At 47.1% G+C, this 26,332-nt stretch overlaps 1 protein-coding gene across 5 annotated transcripts in view; it reads right to left on the bottom strand.

The window, feature by feature from the left end:
• KIZ (kizuna centrosomal protein) overlaps nt 1-26,332 on the bottom strand; it is a 107,456-nt gene that overhangs the window by 32,858 nt on the left and 48,266 nt on the right. For 3 of the 5 annotated variants that reach the window (XM_068143244.1, XM_068143245.1, XM_068143246.1), the window contains one exon: nt 20,957-21,074. In XM_068143244.1, the coding sequence (XP_067999345.1) occupies nt 21,031-21,074 (44 nt within the window). In that variant the 3' untranslated portion in view covers nt 20,957-21,030. Of the gene's footprint in view, nt 1-10,819; nt 10,971-19,741; nt 19,907-20,945; nt 21,075-26,332 lie in introns of those variants that run through there. The other 2 variants (XR_010987898.1, XR_010987899.1) reach the window with 1 other exon arrangement.

Below are 26,332 nucleotides of genomic sequence, written 5' to 3'. Positions count from 1 at the left end.
ACCAACTTCTAATCTTTTCAGAAGACTGAGAGAACTGCAAAGTGGCAGAACCCGAGGTAGCAATACCAGAAGGGTAGCTGTTACTTCCACAGTTCCCCAGAACAACCCTAGTAACTCCATGTGGCCGGTTGACGTTGCCCCCTTAAGAAAGGGAATATGGTGGACGGAAGTTGGTAAACGGAAGGAATAGTCTAAACTAATTTCATTGGTGAAGTGGGAGGAAGCACCTTCTGAACTGGGAGTGCAGGAAAGATATCCTGGGCACTCCGGCATTTTATCTTCTGTCTTGCTTCCGCCTCTTCTTCGTGCAGCAGCTTTGTGTGCTGGGCTTTCTGCCAAGGCTCCGGCCTTCAAACTGACAAACTTGATAAGGCCTGTATTAACTCCTTTCCAATTAACACAAACTGCTTCTAATTTTTTTTCCTCTCTTTCTCTTTCTATCCCATTCTGGGGAAAGGGGGGGAAGAGAGGGGAGAGCGGAGGTGGGGGACCCCTCTGCCGAGGGGGGTCACTCTCATTTCTGTGTTGCTCTGTTGTATATCTTTGTATATATTGTAGATATTGTAAATTTGTAAATACTCCCCTGCATTCCCTACATTGCTTTGTAAATATAGCTCCACTGCTTTGCTAATTCAGCTTGTGAGTTTTTTTTTTCCTTTCCCTTCAATTTTTTTTCCCTTTTACCTTACAAGGGGGAAGAGAGGAGGCTTCTTGGCCTTACCCTTTCCAAACCCACCACACTCCAACAGTGGCTCCAGTTGCAACATGCAAAGTTATAACACTGCACACTGTGCGCAATGCACATGTGGCATGTTCCCCATAACTAGGGGTGCCCTGCCTCCCACCAGGGGGAGGAGAGGGATAACAGAGATAACAGAATCTATTGGGATGTGTACATCCAGTGGCCTGGCACTTCACAATTTCGGAAGTACAGGGCCTTGGTTGACACAGGAGCTCAGTGCACCATAATGCCATCAAATTATCAGGTATCGGAGTCTATAACTATTCTGGGAGTCACTGGTGGATCTCAAGAGTTAAGTAAGGTAGAAGTTAGTATAAGTTTAACTGGTAAACAATGGAGGAAGCATACAGTTGTGACCGGACCTGACGCACCTTGTATTTTGGGAATTGATTTTCTGAGAGAAGGGCCTTTCAAAGACCCTAGAGGTTACAAATGGGCTTTTGGAGTAGCTTCTATAGAAATTGATGAACAAAAGTTAAAGCTGTCTGCTAGACCTGAGCTTTCGGATGAATTTGCAGTTGTGGGACAACACAAGATACAGGACATTAAATTGCCGGTTGCTTCTCAGACTGTGCATCACAGACAATACAGAACCAACCGTGACTCTTTGTTGCCCATTCAGAATCTGATTCGTCAGTTGGAGAGTCAGAAAGTCGTCAGCAAAACTCATTCACCTTTCAACAGTCCAGTGTGGCCTGTGCGAAAGCAGAATGGAGACTGGCGTCTGGCGGTAGACTACCGAGCCGCAAATGAAGTGACACCACCTATGAGTGCAGCAGTACCAGACATGATGGAGCTACAGTATGAGCTGGAATCCAAAGAGGCCAAATGGTATGCTACCATAGACATTGCTAATGCATTTTTCTCTATTCCCATAGCAGAGGAATGCAGGCCTCAGTTTGCTTTCACCTGGAGAGGAATCCAGTACACTTTCAACAGACTGCCAATGGGCTGGATCCACAGCTCAAGCATCTGTCATGCAGTAATCCATGATACTCTGGAAAAAGGCGGTGCTCCAGAACACATCCAGTTCATCGATGACATCATCGTCTGAGGTAAAATTGCTGAGGAAGTCTTCGAGAAAGGTAACAAAATCATTGACATTCTTCTGAATGCAGGTTTTGCCATCAAGCGAGACAAGGTGAAAGGACCTACCACAGAAATTCAGTTTCTGGGAGTGCGGTGGCAGGATGGACGCCGACACATTCCAGTGGATGTGGTAAATAGAGTCGCTACCATGGCAAATCCCACAAACAAGCAAGAGACCCTACGTTTCTTGGGGATAGTGGGATTTTGGAGACTGCACATTCCTAGATACAGTCAGATTGTGAAACCTTTGTATGATGTGACTCGAAAGAGAAACCATTTCCACTGGGGACCTGAACAACAAGCAGCCTTTGACCAGATAAAGCAAGAGGTTATTCAAGCAATGGGTCTGGGACCTGTCCGAGATGGTCCAGACATTAAGAACATTTTGTACACGGCTGCAAGTGACAATGGTCCAACCTGGTGCTTGTGGCAAAAAGCTCCAGGTGAGACACGTGGATGACCTCTTGGTTTCTGGAGTCGAGGTTACAGAGGTTCAGAGGCTAATTATACTCCAACAGAGAAAGAAATTTTAGCTGCCTATGAAGGAGTAAAAGCAGCTTCTGATGTGATTGAACTGAATCACAACTTCTTCTAGCTCCCAGATTACCAGTTTTGAATTGGATGTTCAAAGGCAAAGGTTCCACACCACATCATGCTACAGACTCAACATGGTCTAAGTGGATGGCTCTGATAACACAGAGAGCTCAAATGGGAAATCTTGAAAGACCTGGTCTAGTGGAGGTGATCTCATGTTGGCCTGAAGGTATCAACTGTGCTAAACCTCCAGAGGAGAAAGTAACTCGTGCTGAGGAAGCTCCTCCTTACAATGACCTTTCTGATGATGAAAAGAAATATGCTTTGTTCACAGACGGTTCCTGTCATCCTGTTGGAAACAAGCAAAGGTGGAAGTCTGCAGTGTGGAGTCCAACACGCCGAGTTGCAGAGGCGAAGGATGGAGAAGGAGAATCCAGTCAGTTCGCAGAGGTAAAAGCTGTCCAGCTAGCTCTCGATGTAGCTGAACGTGAGAGATGGCCAAAGCTTTATCTCTACACCAACTCATGGATAGCCAATGCTCTATGGGGCTGGCTAAAGAACTGGAAGAGTGGTTGGCAGAGGAAAGGAAAACCCATTCGGGCAGCAGACCTGTGGCAGGACATTGCTGATCGAATTGAGAGAATTCCAGTGAAAGTGAGACACATCGATGCTCACATTCCTAAGAGCAAAGCTACTGAGGAACAGCAACACAACCATCAGGCAGATCTAGCTGCTAGAGTTTCTCAAGTAGACATGGACTCTAATCTTGATCTCGACTGGAAACACCGAGGTGAGATATTCTTAGCTCGGTGGGCTCATGATTCGTCAGGACATCAAGGCAGGGATGCAACATGAGAGTGGTGAAACCCTGGAATGTGTTGTCCAGGGAGGTGGTCGAGGCCCCGTCCCTGGGGGCGTTTAAGAGCAGGCTGGATGAGGCTCTGGCCAGCCTGATCTAGTGTAGGGTGTCCCTACCCATGGCAGGGGGGTTGGAACTAGATGATCCTTGTGGTCCCTTCCAACCCTGAATGAAACTATGAAACATACCAATGGGCTCGTGACAGATCCATAGACATTTCCATGGATGCTATCACACAAGTCATCCATGATTGCGACATTTGTGCTGCTATTAAGCAGGCAAAACGACTTAAGCCCTTGTGGTATGGTGACAGATGGTCCAAGTACAAGTATGGTGAAGCTTGGCAGATTGACTACATCACTCTACCACGTTCTCATTCTGGTAAGCAATACGTGCTTACTATGGTAGAGGCAAACACTGGATGGTTGGAAACTTATCCAGTTCCACATGCAACTGCACGCAACACCATTCTCGGTCTGTTATTACTTAAGCTTAGAAAAAGTTGTTCAGCAGATTACTTACAGGATGGACACTCAATATTATTTCATCTAAGAACAAGAAGCCAAACCCTCAAAGAAGTCACCTGAGCCCCTGAGACAGCGCACAGAGAGGCTGCTTCTCTTTCAGACACAGAATAATTTCACAGCTCCAGGACCAGTCCACAGCAAATAATGAGCAAAAAAAAAAAAGTGACAAGCTGGATGTGCTGGGTTGAGGCATCCCCCTTCCACACCCCTGGCAACAATAAACACTCAGACAAACGGATTGCAAAAGTGATGGAAAGTTTAAATAGAAAGCAGTGAACATTTACAGAAAAGCAAAAGCACAGTGACAAAGAAAAATCCCAAAACAGACCCAGAGAGATCCCATCCCCACCTGAGGGTACACCCAAGACCCCCAGGGCTCCTTCTTCTCCCTCCCACTGCTAGGCTAGTCTCAGCTGGCCAGATCTGAGACTGCCCATCCCCCCATGGCCTTGGGCCTAGCCAGGCCCAAAGCCAGGAGACATCTCCCCCAGTTACCGGCTGACGGAGGAGGAAGAAAAGAGAGCGTGCTAGACTCCGCACTGCATCTTATAGTGGTGCAAAGGATTGTGGTAGGAAATACTACATAATTTCCTGTGTCCACCCCTCTGGGCTGGACTTCTGGACACAGGAAGTAAACATTGCAGGGGGGCACCCAGCTCTAACTGTAACACTGGAAGGGCCAGGAGCCAGAAGAGAGCAAGAAACCCAGAGAAGATCATGGGCTGAGGATGAAACAGCTGAAAGGAGCAACTTTGCTTTTAAGTGAGATGTGAAAAACCTCTCTCAGAGACGGTGTGCACCCTCAGCAAGTTTGCTGATGACACCAAGCTGTGTGGTGCAGCAGACACGCTGGAGGGAAGGGAGGCCATCCAGAGGGACCTTGACAGGCTGGAGAGGTGGGCACAAGCCAACCTCATGAAGTTCAATAAGAGCAAGTGCAGGGTCCTGCATCTGGGTCGAGGCAATCCCAGGCACAAATACAGGCTGGGCAGTGACTGGCTGGAAAGTAGCCCTGAGGAGAGAGACTTGGGGGTGCTGGTGGACAAAAAGCTCAACATGAGCTCTGAGTGTGCACTTGCAGCCCGCAAAGCCAATCAGATCCTGGGCTGCATCAGGAGAAGTGTGGCTAGCAGGTCGAGGGAGGTGATTCTCCCCCTCTACTCAGCCCTGGTGAGACCCCACCTGGAGTACTGTGTCCAGTTCTGGAGCCCCTATTACAAGAGGGATGTGGAGGTGCTGGAACGGGTCCAGAGAAGGGCCACAAGGATGATCAGAGGGCTGGAGCACCTCTCCTATGAGGACAGACTGAAGGAGTTGGGGCTGTTCAGTCTGCAGAAGAGAAGGCTCCGAGGTGACCTAATTGTGGCCTTTCAGTATCTGAAGGGGACCTACAGGAAGGCTGGGGAAGGACTTCTCAGGATATCAGGTAGTGACAGGACTAGGGGGAATGGAATGAAGCTGGAGGTGGGGAGATTCAGGCTAGATGTGAGGAGGAGGTTCTTCACCATGAGAGTGGTGAAACCCTGGAATGTGTTGTCAAGGGAGGTGGTCGAGGCCCCGTCCCTGGAGGTGTTTAAGAGCAGGCTGGATGAGGCTCTGTCCAGCCTGATCTAGTGTGGGGTGTCCCTGCCCATGGCAGGGGGGTTGGAACTAGATGATCCGTGTGGTCCCTTCCAACCCTGAATGAAACTATGAAACTATGAAACTATGATGTGGCCGTGGGCTACTGGGAGACATGCTGCCACAAACTAGTAAATAATGCAGGCTCAGGAGAAATGGATTTGAAACAGAAGTTCCTGGTTGTAGTGTGCTGGGAGAGCTTCTCAGTATTATTACAGGCAGGAAGAGCAGCTATTTGCATGGCTGTTCAATTAGAAGGCTACAGGAGAAGAGGGGAAGGGGAATATTATCTATCTTGGCCTGGCTTTTACCTCGCTGACCTCTAATGCAGCAGCCAGCCACATGGACTGTTAGGGTCCCCAGCAAGTAAACTGCAACAGAATTGCCTGACAAACTGGTATGCAAAATCACAGCTGAAAACCAAAAGCATTGGCATCTACAGAGAGCCAAACTCAAGAGGCAGCATTCTCCTTAAAAAAACAAGCCACAGGATCAGTGATGGCATCAGTTGGGAGGCAGTCACCACTCCCAACATGGCTCAGCATAGATTCATAGAATGGTTTGGGTTGGAAGGGAACTTAAAGATCATCTAGTTCCAACCCCCTGGCCATGAGCAGGGACATCTTCCACTAGACTGGACTGCTCAAGGCCTCATCCAACCTGGCCCTGAACACCTCCAGGGAGGAGGCATCCATGACCTCCCTGGGTAACCTGTTCCAGTGTCTCCCTACCCTCACTGGAAAGAATTTCTTCCTAATCTCCAGTCTAAATCTGCCCTCCTCAAGCTTCAATCCATTCCCTCTCATCCTATCACTACAAGCCCTTGTCAAAAGTCCCTCCCCAGCCTTCTTGTAGGTCCCTTCAGGTATTAGAAGGTTGCTATAAGGTCTCCTCTTCCCAGAGCCTTCTCTTCTCCAAGCTGAAGAGCCCCAACTCTCTCAGCCTGTCCCCACAGAGGAGGTTCTGCAGCCCTCTGATCATCTTCATGGCCCTCTTCTGGACCTGCTTCAGCAGTTCCGTGTCCCTCTTGTGCTGGGGGCACCAGAACTAGATGCAGAGCAAAGCAGAAGGGGAATGGCATTCTCTGCAGTGAGGGAATTTAAATGCCAATCCTTCAAGTTTGAATCCTCTTTAGAAAAAATAAATAAATGAGTTCCAAGATTTGCAAAACTTGTGATGGACTTTCAAAAGAGAAGTGTGGTTTGTTTCACAGACACTTAATTGGGTTTCAGAGGAATTAAAAGCCAATTAATTAGGTCTAAAGAACAGGTCTTCCAAGGAGCAGCCAAAGGAACTGGGATTGATTGGCCTGGAGAGTCAGAGGATGAGTGGAGACCTGATTGCTCTCTACAATTGCCTGAAAGGAGGCTGAAGTGATGGAACAAGAAGAAATGGCCTGAAATTGTGCCAGGAAAGGCTTAGGTTGGGTATTAGGAAAAATTTCTCTATGGAAAGAGAGGTCAGGCATTGCAACAGGCTACCAGGGTGGTGGAGTCACCAACCCTGGAGCTGTTCAAGAAACCTGTGGACATGGCACTTTGGGACATGGTTTAATGGCCATGGAGGTGTTAGGTCAATGGTTGGGCTCAATGATCTTTGAGGGCTTTACCAACCAAAGCAATTCTATGAATTCATGCTCTAAAATAGGTTGCCACGAGTGACAGAGATATTTTAAGGAGCAGGAAAATGGAAAGCATTCAACTTGATGGGAAAAAAAGGTACATCTAAGTTTTCCTAACACAGGACTATTATTGCTGCAGTAGAATTCAAGAATTTTTTATATTTCAGCTGCCAATTAGGCTTCACAAGTAGCAGAGGAAAACCTCTGCAGAGAAGTGAATTGCCCTCCCAAAGACCTTTATTTAGAATAAACCTTTAGAATAAACCTTTATTTAGAATAAACCAAACCAGGTTGGAAGAGACCTTCAAGATCATCGCGTCCAACCCATCAACCAATCCAACCCACCCAAACAGCTAACCCATGGCACCAAGCACCCCATCAAGTCTCCTCCTGAACACCTCCAATTACGGCGACTCCACCACCTCCTTGGGCAGCCCATTCCAATGGGCAATCACTCTTTCTGTATAGAACTTCTTCCTAATATCCAACCTGAACCGCCCCTGGCGCAGCCTGAGACTGTGTCCTCTTGTTCTGGTACTGCCTGCCTGGGAGAAGAGACCATCATCCGCCTGTCTACAACCTCCCTTCAGGTAGTTGTAGAGAGTGATGAGGTCACCCCTGAGTCTCCTCTTCTCCAGGCTGAGCAACCCCAGCTCCCTCAGCCTCTCCTCATAGGGCTTGTGTTCCAAACCCCTCACCAACTTTGTTGCCCTTCTCTGGACTCGTTCCAGCAAGTCAACATCCTTCCTAAACTGAGGGGCCCAGAACTGGACACAGTACTCGAGGTGTGGCCTAACCAGTGCAGTGTACAGGGGCAGAAGGACCTCCCTGCTCCTGCTGGCCACACTGTTCTTGATGCAGGCCAGGATGCCATTGGCCCTCTTGGCTGCCTGGGCACACTGCAGGCTCATGTTCAGCCTGCCATCGACCAGTACCCCCAGGTCCCTCTCTGCCTGGCTGCTCTCCAGCCACTCTGACCCCAGCCTGTAGCACTGCATGGGGTTGTTGTGGCCAATGTGCAGAACCCGGCGCTTGGATGTGTTCAATCACATGCCGTTGGATTCTGCCCATCTGTCCAGCCTGTTGAGGTCCCTCTGCAGAGCCTCTCTACCCTCCAGCAGATCAACTTCTGCCCCCAGCTTAGTATCATCAGCAAATTTACTGATGATGGACTCAGTGCCCTCATCCAGATCATCAATAAAGATGTTAAAGAGCATGGGGCCCAGCACTGATACTTGGGGCACACCACTAGTAACTGGCCGCCAGCTGGATGTGGCACCATTCACCACCACTCTCTGGGCTCGGCCCTCCAGCCAGTTCCTAACCCATCGCAGTGTGCTCCCGTCCAAGCCATGGGCTGACAGCTTGGCCAGCAGTTTGCTATGGGGGACAGTGTCAAAGGCCTTGCTGAGGTCCAGGTAGACTACATCCACAGGCCTCCCCACATCCACCAGGCGGGTCACCTGATCGTAGAAGGAGATCAGGTTGGTCAGGCAGGACCTGCCCTTCCTAAATCCATGCTGGCTAGGCCTGATCCCTTGGCCATCCTGTAAGTGCTGTGTTATTGCACTCAGGATGACCTGTTCCATGATCTTGCCTGGCACTGAGGTCAGGCTGACAGGCCTATAATTCCCTGGCCCATCCATCTGGCCCTTCTTATGGATGGGCACCACGTTGGCCAGCTTCCAGTCCTCTGGGACCTCGCCAGTGAGCCAGGACTGCTGGAAAATGATGGAGAGTGGCTTGGCCAGCTCATCTGCCAGCTCTCTCAGCACCCTAGGATGGATCCCATCTGGTCCCATGGACTTGTGGGGATCCAAGCTGCTGAGGAGCGTTCCAACCACCTCCTCATGGAACATAGGGAAACTGTGCAGCTCCCTGGCTCCTTCTGCCAGCTCTGCAGGCCAGCTGTCAGGAAGACGTTCTGCCCTTCTAGTAAAAATTGAGGCAAAGAAGGTGTTAAGTATCTCTGCCTTTTCCTCATCCCTTGATACAACATTTCCCTCCATGTCCACCAAGGAGTGGAGGTTGTCCTTTCCCTTCCTCTTGCTATTAATGTATTTATAGAAGGACTTTTTGTTGTCCTTCACAGCAGAGGCCAGTTTAAGCTCCAAATGTGCTTTTGCCTCCCTAATTTTCTTCCTACAACACCTAGCAACATCCTTAAACATTCTGTGGGTTGCCTCCCCTCTCTTCCAAAGGTGATACACCCTCTTTTTTTCCCTTAGTTCCATTAAAAGTTCATTAACCATCCAGGCTGGCCATCTGCCCCGGCGGCTCATCTTCCGGCACATTGGCACAGCCTGTCCCTGAGCCTTCAACAATTCTTCCTTGAAGTAGGTCCAGCTCTCCAGGACCCCTTTGTTTTTAAGGGCTTTATCCCAAGGAACCCTCTGAATTAGTTCCTTGAGTAACCTGAAATCTGCCCTCCGGAAGTCCAGAGTGGAGGTCTTCTTGCTGCCCCTCTTGGCTTGACCAAAAACCAAGAATTCAATTATCTCGTGGTCACTGGACCCCAAACACCTTCCAACCACCACATCGCCCACCAGCCCTTCCCTATTGGTGAAGAGGAGGTCAAGCATAGCCTTGCCCCTGGTAGGCTCTCGCAGCACCTGGGATAAGAAGCTGGTTTATTCTATGTATTCTATGTAAAATTAGCTTAAATCAAAGTCTCCCTCTCCTCCACGGATTGAAGCTGGGTGAATTTAGGAGGCCTGAAGCAGTTTGCTTACATTTGCTGTGCAAAGAGCAGCGTGACCTAACTGCCTGGCTCTGCTGGGCTTTGATGTGAGGGATGCTGCCAGAGCAGACCAAGCAAGTCACCAGACTACTGGATTACTTCCTTCTCTACAGAAATTAACTGAGTTCTCACAAGGCCTGAAGCAGTATCAAACACTTTCCCTCCACATCACCCCTTTTGGATTTCCTAGATACATAGAACAGTTGGGTTGGAAGGGACCTTAAAGACCATCTAGTTCCAATATCCCCCTGCCATGGGCAGGGACACATTCCACTAGACCAGACTGATCAAGGCCTCATCCAACCTGGCTCCAGGGAGGGGGCATCCATGACCTTCTTGGGCAACCTGTTCCGGTGCCTCACCACCCTTCCTGTAAAGAATTTCTTCCTAATTGCCAGTCTAAATCTGCCCTCCTCAAGCTTCAATCCATTCCCTCTCATCCTATCACTACAAGCCCTTGTGAAAAGTCCCTTCCAAGCCTTCTTGTAGGCCCCCTTCAGGTACTGGAAGGCAACTATAAGGTCTCCTCTCCCTGGAGCCTTCTCTTCTCCAGGCTGTCCCAACTCTCTCAGCCTGTCCCCACAGGGGAGGTTCTCCAGCCAGGATCATCTTCATGGCCTCTGCTGGACCTGCTCCAGCAGCTCCATGTCCCTCTTATGCTGGGGCACCCGAACTGGACACAGTACTCCAGGTGGGGTCTCATGAGTGCAAAGGGGCAGAATCACCTCTCTTGTCCTGCTGGTCTGTAGTCTGACTCTGTATTAAAAGGCACTGACTACACCCTGCAATTTCTACACTGAAAATAGTTTCTAGATACAAGTACACCTAGAAACTTGGTTTGAACAACAGCCACAAGGCTCACTTCTGTCCTGCAGGGGAAAAACAAGAGTCACAAAAGGCATCACTCATGTTGAGAGGTAAGAGGAATGACAAACACGACTGAGATTCAGGAAAATGCCCTAAAGTTAATTACTAATGTACATTAATTCACCTGTCACTGCAACACAGTATCCTGCAGATGTAGATAGAGAACAGGGACATGTAGAAGAACAATGAGTACCCAGCCAGACCTTCTCACACTTGTTACCTTCTCCTCCAGCGCCAGGAACATGTTTTGCCTGCTTGATTTCCCCTCTGTCATTTGGAACCTCTGGCAAGCTGTAAGATGATTCATTACTCTGAAGAGATGACCTATACCCACGCTCTTCTGGAAGCACACCTCTCAACACTGGGAGAGCCTGCAGCATTAAAATGAATAAAAACAGCCAGGATACCATTATCTTTCTGTGGTGGGATAGAAGGATAAGGCCGAGAAGCCTCCTCCCTTCCCCCTTTGTAAAGTAAAAGGGAAAAAAAAATTGAAGGGAAAGGAAAAAAAAACTCGTAAGCTGAATTAGCAAAGCAGTGGAGCTATATTTACAAAGCGATGTAGGGTTTGCAGGGGATTATTTACAAATTTACAATATCTACAATATATACAAAGATATACAACAGAGTAACACAGAAATGAGAGTAATCCCTCTCGGCAGAGAGGGGTCCCCCACCTCCGCTCTCCCCTCTCTTCCCCCCCTTTCCCCAGAATGGGATAGAAAGAGAAAGAGAAGAGAGGAAAGAAAAAAAAATGTTAGAAGCAGTTTGTGTTAATTGGAAAAGAGTTAATACAGGCCTGTTATCTGTTTTTCTCTCAAGGCCGGAGCCTTGGCAGAAAGCCCAGGACAGAAAGCTGTTGCCTGAAGAAGAGGCGGAAGCAAGACTGACTGAGAAGTGCTGGAAATGTCCAGTATAGTCCCAGCTCAGAAGTGCTTCCTCCCACTCATCCAATGAAATTAGTTTAGACTATTCCTTCCGTTTACCAACTTCCGTCCACCATATTCTCTTTCTTAAGGGGGCAACGTCAACCGGCCACAGTCCACCCCTTCTAAACAATTTCATTGGCTGTTCATACTGTCCATCCAATCCAAAATGATATTTACAGTTCGTGAGTAAAGTTCATAGTCCATTCCGGCTATGCTCAGATGTAGATGATTCAAAAGTCCAAGAAAATCAGAAAATGAGAAAAATGGAAAACAGTTCATTTCTTCACCGACGAAGCGAAGAAAAGGGAAACAGGGAAATCTCAGGGTCTCTTAGTTGACTCAGGGCTCTCAGGGATCTCAGGGTTCGTGCACCGTAGATTCCTCGTTGATTCTCCTCTGGACGCGATGTAGCTGTACAGCAGTTCAAAATTAACCTCTTTCAGCTAAAGTTAAATTTCTTTGTGGAATACACTGAATTTCACCATTCTCTTGCATTACCCAATAAGTGTGACCCGGACCTTCAGCTGAAACCACCCCTCGGACAGGCTTAGCCTCTCCTGAGGGTGAAAATACCCAAACAGTTTTACCTAACAGATTCTTTTCTCTAACAACAGGAACTCTATCACCTTCTACTTTCCGTAGCAAATCTGAATGTGCAGGTCCAGCTCGGTTCACTGAACCTCTACTATTTACCAGCCAGGTTGCTTGTGCTAAATGTTTTTCCCAGTTTTTCAAAGATCCACCTCCCATGGCTTTGAGAGTGGTCTTCAACAAACCATTGTAGCGTTCAATCTTCCCTGAAGCTGGTGCATAGTAGGGAATGTGGAATATCCACTCAATACCGTGCTCTTTTGCCCAGTTCTTTACAAGGTTGTTCTTGAAATGAGTTCCATTGTCTGACTCAATCCTCTCTGGAGTTCCGTGTCTCCACAGGATCTGTCTCTCCAGACCGAGAATGGTGTTGCGTGCAGTTGCATGTGGAACTGGATAAGTTTCCAACCACCCAGTGTTTGCCTCTACCATAGTAAGCACATATTGCTTACCAGAACGAGAACGTGGTAGAGTGATGTAGTCAATCTGCCAAGCTTCACCATACTTGTATTTGGACCATCTGTCACCATACCACAAGGGCTTAAGTCGTTTTGCCTGCTTAATAGCAGCACAAATGTCACAGTCATGGATGACTTGTGTGATAGCATCCATGGAAATGTCTATGGATCTGTCACGAGCCCATTGGTATGTTGCATCTCTGCCTTGATGTCCTGACGAATCGTGAGCCCACCGAGCTAAGAATATCTCACCTCGGTGTTTCCAGTCGAGATCAAGATTAGAGTCCATGTCTACTTGAGAAACTCTTGCAGCTAGATCTGCCTGATGGTTGTGTTGTTGTTCCTCAGTAGCTTTGCTCTTAGGAATGTGAGCATCGATGTGTCTCACTTTCACTGGAATTCTCTCGATTCGGTCAGCAATGTCCTGCCACAGGTTGGCTGCCCAAATGGGTTTTCCTTTCCTCTGCCAACCACTCTTCTTCCAGTTCTTTAGCCAACCCCATAGAGCATTGGCTACCATCCATGAGTCGGTGTAGAGATAAAGCTTTGGCCATCTCTCACGTTCAGCTACGTCGAGAGCTAGCTGGACAGCTTTTACCTCTGCGAACTGACTGGATTCTCCTTCTCCATCTTTTGCCTCTGCAACTCGGCGTGTTGGACTCCACACTGCAGACTTCCACCTTCGCTTGTTCCCAACAAGACGACAGGAACCATCTGTGAACAAAGCATATTTCTTTTCATCATCAGAAAGGTCATTGTAAGGAGGAGCTTCCTCAGCACGAGTTACTTTCTCCTCTGGAGGTTTAGCACAGTTGGTACCTTCAGGCCAACTTGAGATCACCTCCACTAGACCAGGTCTTTCAAGATTTCCCATTCGAGCTCTCTGTGTTATCAGAGCCATCCACTTAGACCAGGTTGAGTCTGTGGCATGATGTGGTGTGGATCCTTTGCCTTTGAACATCCAATTCAAAACTGGTAATCTGGGAGCTAAGAGAAGTTGTGATTCAGTTCCAATCACTTCAGAAGATGCTTTTACTCCTTCATAGGCAGCTAAGATTTCTTTCTCTGTTGGAGTATAGTTAGCCTCTGAACCTCTGTAACCTCGACTCCAGAAACCAAGAGGTCGCCCACGTGTCTCACCTGGAGCTTTTTGCCACAAGCACCAGGTTGGACCATTGTCACTTGCAGCCGTGTACAAAATGTTCTTAATGTCTGGACCATCTCGGACAGGTCCCAGACCCATTGCTTGAATCACCTCTTGTTTTATCTGGTCAAAGGCTGCTTGTTGTTCAGGTCCCCAGTGGAAATGGTTTCTCTTTCGAGTCACATCATACAGAGGTTTCACAATCTGACTGTATCCAGGGATGTGCAGTCTCCAAAATCCCACTATCCCCAAGAAACGTAGGGTCTCTTGCTTGTTTGTGGGACTTGCCATGGTAGAGACTCTATTTACCACATCCACTGGAATGTGTCGGCGTCCATCCTGCCACTGCACTCCCAGAAACTGAATCTCTGTGGTAGGTCCTTTCACCTTGTCTCGTTTGATGGCAAAACCTGCATTCAGAAGAATGTCAATGATTTTGTTACCTTTCTTGAAGACTTCTTCAGCAGTTTTACCCCAGACGATGATATCATCGATGAACTGGATGTGTTCTGGAGCACCGCCTTTCTCCAGAGCATCGTGGATCACTGCATGACAGATGCTTGAGCTGTGGATCCAGCCCATTGGCAGCCTGTTGAAAGTGTACTGGATTCCTCTCCAGGTGAAAGCAAACTGAGGCCTGCATTCCTCTGCTATGGGAATAGAGAAAAATGCATTAGCAATGTCTATGGTAGCATACCATTTGGCCTCTTTGGATTCCAGCTCATACTGTAGTTCCATCATGTCTGGCACTGCTGCACTCATAGGTGGTGTTACTTCATTCAGGGCTCGGTAGTCTACTGTCAGACGCCAGTCTCCACTCTGCTTCCGCACAGGCCACACTGGACTGTTGAAAGGTGAATGAGTTTTGCTGACGACTTTCTGACTCTCCAACTGACGAATCAGATTCTGAATGGGCAACAAAGAGTCACGGTTGGTTCTGTATTGTCTGTGGTGCACAGTCTGAGAAGCAACCGGCAATTTAATGTCCTGTATCTTATGTTGTCCCACAGCTGCAGATTCATCAGAAAGTTCAGGTCTGGCAGACAGCTTCAATTTTTGTCCATCAATTTCTATTGAAGCTACTCCAAAAGCCCATTTGTAACCTCTAGGGTCCTTGAAACGCCCTTCTCTCAGAAAATCAATTCCCAAAATACAAGGTGCATCAGGTCCGGTCACAACTGTATGCTTCCTCCATTGTTTACCAGTTAGACTTATATTAACCTCTACCTTACTTAACTCTTGAGATCCACCAGTGACTCCCAGAATAGTTATAGACTCTGATCCCTGATAATTTGATGGTATTATGGTGCACTGAGCTCCTGTGTCAACCAAGGCCCTGTACTTCCGAAATTGTGAAGTGCCAGGCCACTGGATGTACACATCCCAATAGATTCTATTATCTCTGTTATCCCTCTCCTCCCCCTGGCGGGAGGCAGGGCACCCCTAGTTATGGGGAACATGCGCACATGTGCATTGCACATATTGTGCAGGGTTATAACTTTGCATGTTATAACTGGAGCCACTGTTGGAGCCATAAGAGTCGTTCTGGGGAACTGTGGAAGTAACAGCTACCCTTCTGGTATTGCTACCTTGGGTTCTGCCACTTTGCAATTCCCTCAGTCTCCTGAAAAGATTAGAAGTTGGTTGGCCATCCCAGCGGTTCATGTTCTCACCGAACTGATCACGCAGAGTTATCCAAATAGTTCTACGTGATTGCCTTGGTGGTCTGTTTTGGAATGACCTGTTTTGGAATGTCCTGTTTTGGAATGACCTCCTTGGAGGACGTGTATTCCTCACAGATGAAACTTGTACCCACCTGGAGGAAGAATTGAAATTATCCTTCTGTGCCAATTGGTATATGGAATCTTTTAGATCCTTCATGCAATTTTCAATTTTTCCAGACAGAGTTTCAATGGCTGAAACCAAAGAACCACGTGTCATGCTATCCTCCAATTGTCTCATTTGATCACTGAACTGGCCAACCGTAGGAGAAGCTCCACCATAACTTCTTGACACAATTCTGCTTGCCAGAATGTTTGCATAATTGGAAGGAGCAAGTTTGATGATCTTTTTAGCAAGACCAATACCCACAGGAATATCATCAGGATTCAGAGTTTCATGTTCACCATAGAGTAGCTCTCTAACAGCAAATTCTCTCAAGCGCTTAATTCCCTCATCTATGGTAGTCCAGGGTTTAGGATTCCAGGGAAGATCATCTCGGGAAGGGTATCTCAGGGCAACCGCTATTAAAAGGCGTATCCACAGATTAACCTTACCGAGAGCTTCGCCTAGATGTCTATCTATTCCATTGTCCCTTGAGAGAGTTCCTAACTGAGCTGCTGACTTGTCTCCAACTGTTAGAGCTGAAGCACCTGTATCATAACATCTACTAAGCCAAGCTAGAACTGGCTCCTTATCTGCCCTGGTGAAATCTTTACGGACATTTCGCAATTCCTCCCGTGGTGACGAACAGTCTGTAATATCATCTTCATCTTCATCTCCCTGAATTCTTTGCCCATAAAATCCTGCTGTCATTCTCCTAAGGATCTCTTTAAGCTGAGAACCACCTTTGCCAGCTGCTTTCCTAGCTTCATCTCTATCCTGCTTTGATCTCACTAGGTTAGCTAGATCTTTAAAACAAACCTTCTCTTCCTCCTGAGCAGGATCTTTTACAGTAGAGGGCCCCTCACCAGGATCAGTCTCCACCTCTTCTTCTCCATCTTGGGCCTTTGCAGCTCTAGTCTTTAAAGGAGCCACCTTAACTGGAGCTGTGTTTGAATTTACAGCCACCTTAATGGAAGCTGACAGGTCCTGAGATAAATCAGCTGCTGGGGCAGTGACTTCCGGTCCCACTGAGGGAGTGGGTGGAAGTGACGTTGCTCCGTTAATGGCCGACGGAGAAGAAGAAGAAGGAGAAGGAGTGGGAGAAGGAGTAGGTGCCATGTTGATACCAGCCGATGCCCTTGGCTGCTTGCCAGAATCAGCAAAGTCATTTAGAGCTGCCTTACCAATTAACTTTTTAGCCTTCTTTTTGACTGACACGGGTTCTCCACAGTCCTCGTCACTAGATGACTCTGGGACTGATCGAGAGCCACGGCGTTTTCTTTTTGATCTAGTTTTAATAACAAAACAAGCTCTGGACACCTTTCTCTCTCGCCGTAAAGAAATCAGGAGATACAAGTTAATTATCACTGAGAGCAGGATTATACACATGAAATAAATCACCTTTGGATCCCAGGCATCACCTAAAGTTACTGTCTCCTCAGGCGGAATCTTAAAACCCTTTATCTCAATTGGGAGAGTGGTGGAGGTAACATTTCTGTATCTCACTGGCCATAATAAATTAATACATTTTCCATACCATAATTTAACTCTATACATAACCCACATATAAATTGTCCGCACCAAATATTTACCCAGGTAATCCAAAATCAAACCCAAACAATACCTGTAAACCAGAGCCCCAAAAATTGAAAAGAATAATCGCTCCACAAACCAAAATACCTTCATGTTTGCTAATTCAGCTGGAAAACACTAAATCAATCAAATAATAAATTAAACTAATTATCTGCCGCACGTTGGGTACGCCAATAAAAAAAAAATGTGGTGGGATAGAAGGATAAGGCCGAGAAGCCTCCTCCCTTCCCCCTTTGTAAAGTAAAAGGGAAAAAAAAATTGAAGGGAAAGGAAAAAAAAACTCGTAAGCTGAATTAGCAAAGCAGTGGAGCTATATTTACAAAGCGATGTAGGGTTTGCAGGGGATTATTTACAAATTTACAATATCTACAATATATACAAAGATATACAACAGAGTAACACAGAAATGAGAGTAATCCCTCTCGGCAGAGAGGGGTCCCCCACCTCCGCTCTCCCCTCTCTTCCCCCCCTTTCCCCAGAATGGGATAGAAAGAGAAAGAGAAGAGAGGAAAGAAAAAAAAATGTTAGAAGCAGTTTGTGTTAATTGGAAAAGAGTTAATACAGGCCTGTTATCTGTTTTTCTCTCAAGGCCGGAGCCTTGGCAGAAAGCCCAGGACAGAAAGCTGTTGCCTGAAGAGGCGGAAGCAAGACTGACTGAGAAGTGCTGGAAATGTCCAGTATAGTCCCAGCTCAGAAGTGCTTCCTCCCACTCATCCAATGAAATTAGTTTAGACTATTCCTTCCGTTTACCAACTTCCGTCCACCATATTCTCTTTCTTAAGGGGGCAACGTCAACCGGCCACACTTTCCAACATTCATTTAGGCCAATCTATACTTCATGGTGTAATCTGTTTCCAGGGTGGCTTTGTTAGATGTTAAATCACCTCAGAGTTAAGTCGGTGCTAGCTCTGGAATTGTGTTCTGCCTTCATGTGACACAGACTGAGTTACTCTTTTAATCATGAGGTTATTCTGGAAGTTGTCACCATTCCCTGCCTCATGTGTTCAGAGTAAACAAAACAGAAAGCATCTGTGTTCCAGTGTGCCTCCTGGAGTGGGTCCAGAGGAAGGCCACGAAGACATGAGAGGGCTTCAGCACCCCTCCTGTGAGGATAGGCTGAAAGATTGGGACTGTTCAGTCTGGAGAAGGGAAAGCTCTGGAGAGACCTTATAACTACATTTCATTATCTGAAGGGGACCTACAGGAAGGCTGGGGAAGGACTGTTTAGAAGGGCTTGGAATGATAGGATGAGGGGCAATGGTTTGAAACTGGAGTAGGGGAGATTTAGGTTGGACATCAGGAGGAAGTTCTTGACAATGAGAGTGGTAAAATACTGGAACAGCTTGCCCAGGGATGTGGTTGAGGCCCCATCCCTTGAGAAATTCAAGAAAAAGCCATCACATTTTGTCCTTAATTCCCACTTTCTTTTAGAAGTGGCCAGAGCAGAAAGGTAAGGAGTCCCTTGTGACTTCTGCAGACACAGGAAAGGTAAGCACAACCAGTCATCATCATCTCTCTCACCTAGGTCTGTCCTGACACTCAGGACAAATGAAACCTTTTCTGAAGCCCCTGGTCTCAGCTTTGGGCAGACCTCACTCACTCCATCAGATGCTCTGCTGGGCATCCACTTCCCATGCTTGTCAGGCTGGGTTCCCCCCACCAAGAACTCTTGATTATTTTTGAGCAAAAATGCCTTTTGAATGCAGAAAGTATAAATACTGATATCTTGTTCACCAAAGATGTTTGTTTTTCCAGTTGCTCCAATGAAGTTTCATAAACAGAGGAGTGAATTCCAATTAACTCCACAAGTGTTTGTCCCCAAGAAACCATTCAGGAAATACAACAAGGTATTAGTGCTTGCAGGCGTATCAGCCTCGCGAGGAGAACCAGGTATAGTTAAATAGACCATTCTTCAGCGCTCACAAGTGCCCAGATCCTGCTAACACTTGAGCACTGCTGAGCCTCTAACAGGGAGGAAGGTCTAGACAGAAGCTAAGCAAGAAAACAATTTCCATTCTTTCATTACTGTATTAAAAGAGATCTAAAAAAAACCCCAAACCCAACAAACTAAATCAATTCTCACTTGTCCTTGTGGCACATGCATAGGAAAGGGGAGGAAAAAAAATGTCATTTTGAATAACTGTGGTTTATTGTTTTTAAAGGCCATATGCATCATTTGCTTCACAGAAGCATAATTTTCTCCTCAAAATTACATTCCTCATCCTTAGGTGCCCGAGACTCACACTGAAGATCACAGAAATTACTGCCTAAGAGATCTCTGCAGTTAATACATTTTCCCCCCTGCCAGAGCAGCCTGGGGTGTGACGTGCTGTGAACTGAGGAAGACTGGGAGGACTTGGCCAGAATAAGTAAATAAGTGAATGAAAAGGAAAACAAATCAATTTGCTTAATGCTTTAATTTCCAGTCTCTCAGCTGCTGTCAAGATGTGTAAAGATCAACACCGAGACATCTTTATTGTCTGGTGTGATCAGAGATCTGGCCCCAGGCTGCTTTCGCTGCACCAGAGAGAGGCAGAGCTGACTTGAGGAAGAAAGCAAAGAATGTTCATCACACCCACACCCAAGTTTTGCGTTGGTGATACCTGGTTTGCTTTTCATCCACCGCTGTACCTTTAGCATCAAGTGTTTCCTTAGGTAGGAGGCATCCATTCAGCCTGCTCTGCAATAAAGCCCACAGCTGATGAAGGACAACTGCTTCGCATGCTTCAAGGTCAACTTCTTTCAGGCTGTCAGCTCGATGACAAAAGCTACAAAATAAAGCAGGTATTACATGCAAGCTTTACTCAAAGCCCACACAGCCAGCATTGGGCTGGAGGCAGAATCTGCAACAAACACTTCTCCTGGCTAATGGGATAACCGGTGGGACAGCCCAGAGGGACAAACAGGCGCTCTGCCGAAGATGCACAACAGAAGAGGGATGTCAAAGCCAGCACTTTGAAAATGCCAGGTCTGATCTCCCACCTTTGCTCTTGACAGAGAGAGGGAAATCTGTGCATGGCCACTTGGTGAAACTGCTTCTCGGTGAGGCAGCCCCAGCAGTCTATGTCACAGGAACTCATCCTCAGTAGAAGGGCTGGAGAGGCCAGTTTGGGTTGGGAACCTCCTAATTCCCTAGGAATCCTCTAACCATCAGGTGCCTAAGGGAATCCTAGGGTGTGGATGCTGACATCCAACTTTAATTGAAATTACAAAGCCATTTCCAGTTCTTGTAATTGAGGGTGCATGCTGGGGGAGGACAGTGAGGCCTCTCTGCCCCTGGTTCTGCTAACACATGGGGTCTGGTGAGGCTCTTTGTTCTTTAACCTCGAAGAAGAAATAATTTTTCTGGTTATTGTTGTCTATCATAGCAGCTCTCATTCTTGGAAAGAAGCATTTCCCTCACCTAAGGGATCTGTGGAGCAAGGCTGCAAAAAGCACAACAATTGTGGAAGCCATTTGGGTATGTAGTTCTGAGTGCCATATTTCACCTTCCTCATGACATCAACACGGTGGAAGGGGAGGCAGACCTCTTAGCAACTGGCAATGTTTGTTTGCAGGAGACCTCATGCTCTTTGCACTGGCCATTTGTCACCGCAGGAGCCAGGACCCCGGCTTGAATCTCAACAGGCTCCTGCAAAGCTGCTCAGCAACAGCCTCTCGCCATTGCTCACTTGAATTCAATTAGAAGCTTGTAAGCAATCAACAACAGAATGATTACAAGTGCTGCATGGATGTAGGGCAGCAAGCAAATAAGAACAGAGGGGATGGGGCTGAGGTGTAGGTGGCTCACAGGGAAGAGGTATTAACCTGAGCAGCTCTGCTGTCCCCATTGTCTCCACGTCCTGGTACAACGCCTGGTACTGGAGGCTCATCCTCATCGCAGCGTCTTCGATCAATTGCAGCACCAGGGAGGGTTCCACCAGCGTCCTGTTGTGCCTATGGGCAGACAACAAACAGCTTGAAGCGACCCGAGCTGGGGCAGGTATTTTAAATGCATTCCCATTGCACCAGTTGGGAAATAAACACTTCATCTTAGTTTTTCAAAACAAACAACAGCAAAACTCGAGATCTGTAGGAAGAAGCAAAAAAGCAGAGGAGCAAACAATTCAGAGCCTGAGAGGCTTCACTGAAATTATCCTGCTCCAAGTAGTATAATTCCTTCACCTCCATAATCGAAAGAAATCTGGTGACCACCTACAGGTACGGGGACATAACTGGGACCTCAGAGAGGTTCTGATGAAGCTGCACCTCTATAATGATGCAAATTAGGACTTAACCACTGAAACAATGCAGCAGGCTAATCCTTCAACAGAGGTGTAAATGGCTATTCAGGTCCAGGCTGGCTGCCTGCTTTGTTGGGGACTTTCCAGGCCAGGTCTCCACCAGCAAATGCCCCAGCTGGGCCTGTGCCTGCATAGTTCCACAGGCAGTATAAAAAAACAAACCCAAACAAACAACAAAGTATATAACCAACAAAGCAACCTTTCCCCCCCCGCCTCCTCTTTTGCTATACACAGCTGACATGTTTATACATTTAATCTTAGTTTACCTTCCCCCTCAAGGGAACAGCTCTGTGCGTAACAATTCCCATCGATTTTGCAGTCCTGTTAAGCTGCACCATAAGTTCTGTTTTCCATCGGACTGTTGGGCAACAGTGAACGATTTCAGTGGGGAGCGGGGAGCTGCTGCGCATTTAGTCAAGTTTCTGAGACATTTAATAAGCAAAACAATGCCAAGGGGATCACATATGCAGTTAAATAGTGCTTTTTCTTTCCCCCCCAGTCTTACAAACCCTGTATTTTAGCGGCAGGCTCCTTTCCCATTGTTTTTCTCCTGCTGGGTGGTCCTTCCAGGGTGCCACTCGAGAGGGATACAATAATAAAAAGGGAAGGGGAAGGAAGGGACACCAACATAAAGAAAAACAAAATGTATGACAATCTGCAGCAGGCTACGGATCAGAGGTCAGCAAACAAGAGGTCCTTCTCTTTTACAGGTTGCTTCCTGGAAACAGTCTGATTAAGCTGACAGCTTGAATTATGTGTTACATTTTGTAATGCACAATCCATCTGTGCTAAGTCCTCTTCAATGCAGCTGAAGCAGCACAGGCATAAGCTCTGCCTTTTTCCACCCCCCTCAGCACAGGCCTTAAAACAGTCATCATCTTTCTCTGCACTAATTCTCAGAAACCCTCTCCCCCTCCTCAGCTGCCACTCCCCGGGTTTAAGCCCCAAAAGAAAGGGCTGGGAGCTGGAAGGAATGGTAAGAGGATACAGAGCCTTTCACCTCTGCTTCAGCAGCTCAGAGCAGCAACAAGGAGCTACAGACTGGAGCTACTGGGGAGCTTCACCTGGCAGAAGGGAAGATGGGGTGCCCTGACCTGCTGCTTGAGCCACCTGGGCAAGCCCCTGGCCCACCAGCAGGCTCCCGGGCTGCAAGAAAATACACAGCCCAGGCTCTCATGTGGGTCTGAGCTGGCAGAGTGAGCCTGATAATGCCTCTGTACAGCCTCTCATCAATGCACCCACCCCACAATGCTCTGAAACACTGAAGCCATTTGCCAAAAATCTTCATTTTTAGTAATTACAGTAGCAAAACTGCAGCACCCTACTGTGAACTGCACCCAAGGCACAAACCTTACACTAAATGACCTTCCCTGGCACCATCACCTTTATTTGGTTAACAGCTCGAGGATGTTATCATGATGGATAACCATCCTAGATGGAGAGTTTGAAACTAGGCTGAGCTACCCAGAGGTAAAACACAACCTGCAAACACTTAGAGGGAAAAAAAAAAAAACAACCCCAAACTCTCTTAAAAGGAGAGGTAGAAAAGGCATTTTCTCCAAAAACAGAAGCTTGTGACTTCCCACAACAAGGATTTTGTTTTGCCTTTCATACAATGGGCTGCCTGGGGAGGTGGTGGAGTCGCCGTCATTGGAGGTGTTCAGGAGGAGACTTGATGGGGTACTTGGTGCCATGGTTTAGCTGTTTGGGTAGGTTGGATTGGTTGATGGGTTGGACGCGATGATCTTGAAGGTCTCTTCCAACCTGGTTTGGTTTATTCTAAATAAAGTTTATTCTAAACAAGCTGTGGTCTCTGCACATGAGAGCTCCTTTCAGCTCCATCACTCATCCTACTTTCACATTAACACACTAAAAATGTAGGAGTGGCCCAAAGACAACAGGTGAGGGAATGGCACTTCTCCAGATGTTCAGCCAGTGACTCTGCTGCATTCAAGGAGGGCAAGCTTCAGATATTTCAACTGAAGGTAACAAATACACAGTTTTGCATAATTTCAGCATATTTCTATTCAGCCATCATAGGAGTTTCCTAAAAGAAAAAAACCACACAGACTGAAGGGACATGAAGCCTAAAAATAAGGGACATGGCAGGGATCTGGGCAATCTGATCTAGTTGAGGATGTCCCTGTTTACTGCAGAGGGGATTGGATTAGATGACCTTTGGAGATGCCTTCCAACCTAGACCATGCTATGATTCTAAAACCTGTGGTATCATTCATTTTGTACATCTGTGTCATGATATATTCAGACCAAAAGAAGTTGCATTCTCACACTTTGTGGAATTTATTTAATTGATGTTTATGTGCCAATGTCTTGGAAACTTCTCCCCAAGAAGCTCAGGCATTCCTTTGCAAGGCTCAAGGGTGCAAGCTGAATTTCACAGACCCACAGAATACCAGGTTGGAAGGGAACCCAAGGTCCAACCTTTCTAGGTGATAAGTCTAGTTGAAATGAGATGGCCCAGCACCCTGACAAGTTTAGTTTTAAAACTGTACAGTGTAGGGAGGGCAGATTTTGACTGGGTATTAAAAAGAAATTCTTTACAGTGAGGGTGGGGAGACACTGGAACAGGTTGCCAAGGGAGGTTGTGGATGCCTCCTCCCTGGAGGTGTTTAATGCCAGGTTGGATGGGGCCTTGAGCAACCTGGTCTAGTGGAAGTTGTCCCTGCCTATGGCCAGGGGGTTTGGAATTAGATAATCTTTAAGGTGCCTTCCAACTAAAACCATTCTGTGGATCTATGAATCCACTACTTCTCCTGGGAGATGATTCCAATGTCTAAGTGCATTTCACATGTGGTGGAAAGGTGGAGGTGGAAAGCCCATCTAGTTGTAAGCACAACAGCAGAGAGGCTGCTCACCTCGCCACGAAATGTTTAATTTCTCCTGTAAAACAAATTAAAATTCATCTCTTTTCCAGAGGAACAGCCAACAGTGGCAATCCTGCTGCCATGGCCTTGAGAAACAGGCATTCATCTCTGCATAATGCAGGAGGAAACCTCCACCTCCATGTTCTGGTTTTGAGTCGTGCTCCGGAGGAGGCAAGCAGCGAAACCCTTGGTGTAATTTAGCCAGGCTTGGAGAGCACTGGACAAGATTTTCATCAGTTCATGAAGAGCAAGGCACCACAGGCAGAACAAAAGGTTAAATCACCATCACTCAGCTATGGCTTCTCCAGCTAAGGCTGGCACTCCATGCAGCTCCCCTCCAAAGGGTGCTGATTAACAGGTGTTCTACAAAAGGAAAACTGGGTGAAAGCTATTTACATGCAAATTAGATGATGTTTCCATAGCAAGCAACAGTCAGATGCAAATGTGAAATGATAAAGTTACAGGAGTGTATATTGATGGCCACTAGTTTCTGCTCAACTCTCCTCTATTAAAAAGCACAAACTAATATTGGAATCAGTACCCCAGGCATGGCCACAAATTTAGGAAGAACAGATGCATTAAGCAGATTAAAAAGCTGCAAACAACCAAAATGACATAAAAAAACCCAACCAAACTACCAAACCCAAACAACCAGCAGAGGAGGGCTCCTCACTCTGCAGGAGCAAAAATGCTGGCAAATAGGCTTTCAGAAGAACTGGGACAAGAGATAGAGGTGGGAGGGAGATAAAAGTCATGGGGAATCAAGAAGGGATGACAATAAAGAAGTCATTGTGCCACTCTACTCAGCACTTGTCAGGCCACACCTGGAACACTGCCTGCAGTTTTGGTCCCCACTAGACAAAAAGATGAAGACAGGCTGGAAAGTGTCCAGAGAAGGGCCATAAGAATGGTGAGAGGACTGGAAGCCCTGCTGTATGAGGAAAGGCTGAGAGAACTGGGTTTGTTCAGCCCTCAGAAGGCTTAGGGGAGAACTTATTACCATGGACCAGTATATAAAAGGTGGCTACCAGGAGAATGGAGACTCTTTTTACAAGGAGTCCCATGGAAGGGACAAGAGGCAGTGGGTACAAGTTACTGCCTGGGAGATTCCCTTTGGAATCCAGAAGAAAATGTTTCCCTGTGAGAACAGTCAGGCATTGGAACAGTTTGCCCAGGGAGGTTGTGGATGCACCCTCTCCTGGAGGTGTTCAAGGCCAGGCAGGCCTCTGCTCTTTCCTTCATTTTGGAATTCCCTGCCCACAGCCCCATGTCCTTCTGCACTCTCCTCACAAGGGGGAGTCTGGAGAGGCTTCAGCCTTTCAGGTCTGCAGCCCTGGGTAGATGGGATACTAACCTGGCACGTCCCAAAAACCATCACCCCCAAAGGCCTGCTACTTCACTAAATCATCTCTGGAAGAATGCCGAAACCAAAAAAGCTGGGAAAAGCTTTTCTTAGGGGGGAAAAAATGTGCACATGACGAGGCTACTATCATATGCTCTTTTTAAGCCTTGCAGAAGAAATACATGCCTGGAGGCTTTGAAACTCTGAACATGATCGCTTTCTTTAGAAGAGGAAAATATGTGGCTGAATCATGCTTCTAAGACAACAGAAAAAGGCCGCTTAGCTTTTCATAGGATGCCAAAAGTTAAATGGGCCAGCTAGTGCTGTGACAAATCAGTACTGCTACAGAAATTCCCAGTTTTCCATAACATTCACCACAGGTTTAAATTAGCCAGTACTCACACACCTGCTGACACTACAGAACCCAGCATTCCTGCTCAGCTTGGTCATGGGGGGAACCATGGAACCAAATCACTTTGGGTTTGTGCCAAATAGGAGCTGGTGCCATGATGGCCTCTCTCAGCCTCATTTGCTATGTCATGTGCCACAGAAATGTCCCTCCTTCACCTGCTGGGATATGAGGACAAAGAGGAATGGAAGTTTTGGGTTTTTTTTCCCCTTCTCTTCCTACATTTTGTGCTGCTGAGCAGTGCCCAGGGAGCAGCAGGAGAGGCTGGTGAGCAG

This window comes from Melanerpes formicivorus, unplaced genomic scaffold, assembly GCF_026170545.1.
Source record: "Melanerpes formicivorus ecotype bairdi unplaced genomic scaffold, bMelFor1.0.p_v2 SCAF_9, whole genome shotgun sequence".
Classification (NCBI taxonomy): domain Eukaryota; kingdom Metazoa; phylum Chordata; class Aves; order Piciformes; family Picidae; genus Melanerpes; species Melanerpes formicivorus.
The sequence above is the reverse complement of the archived record's forward strand: the minus strand, read 5'-3'. Positions and strand labels throughout refer to the sequence as shown.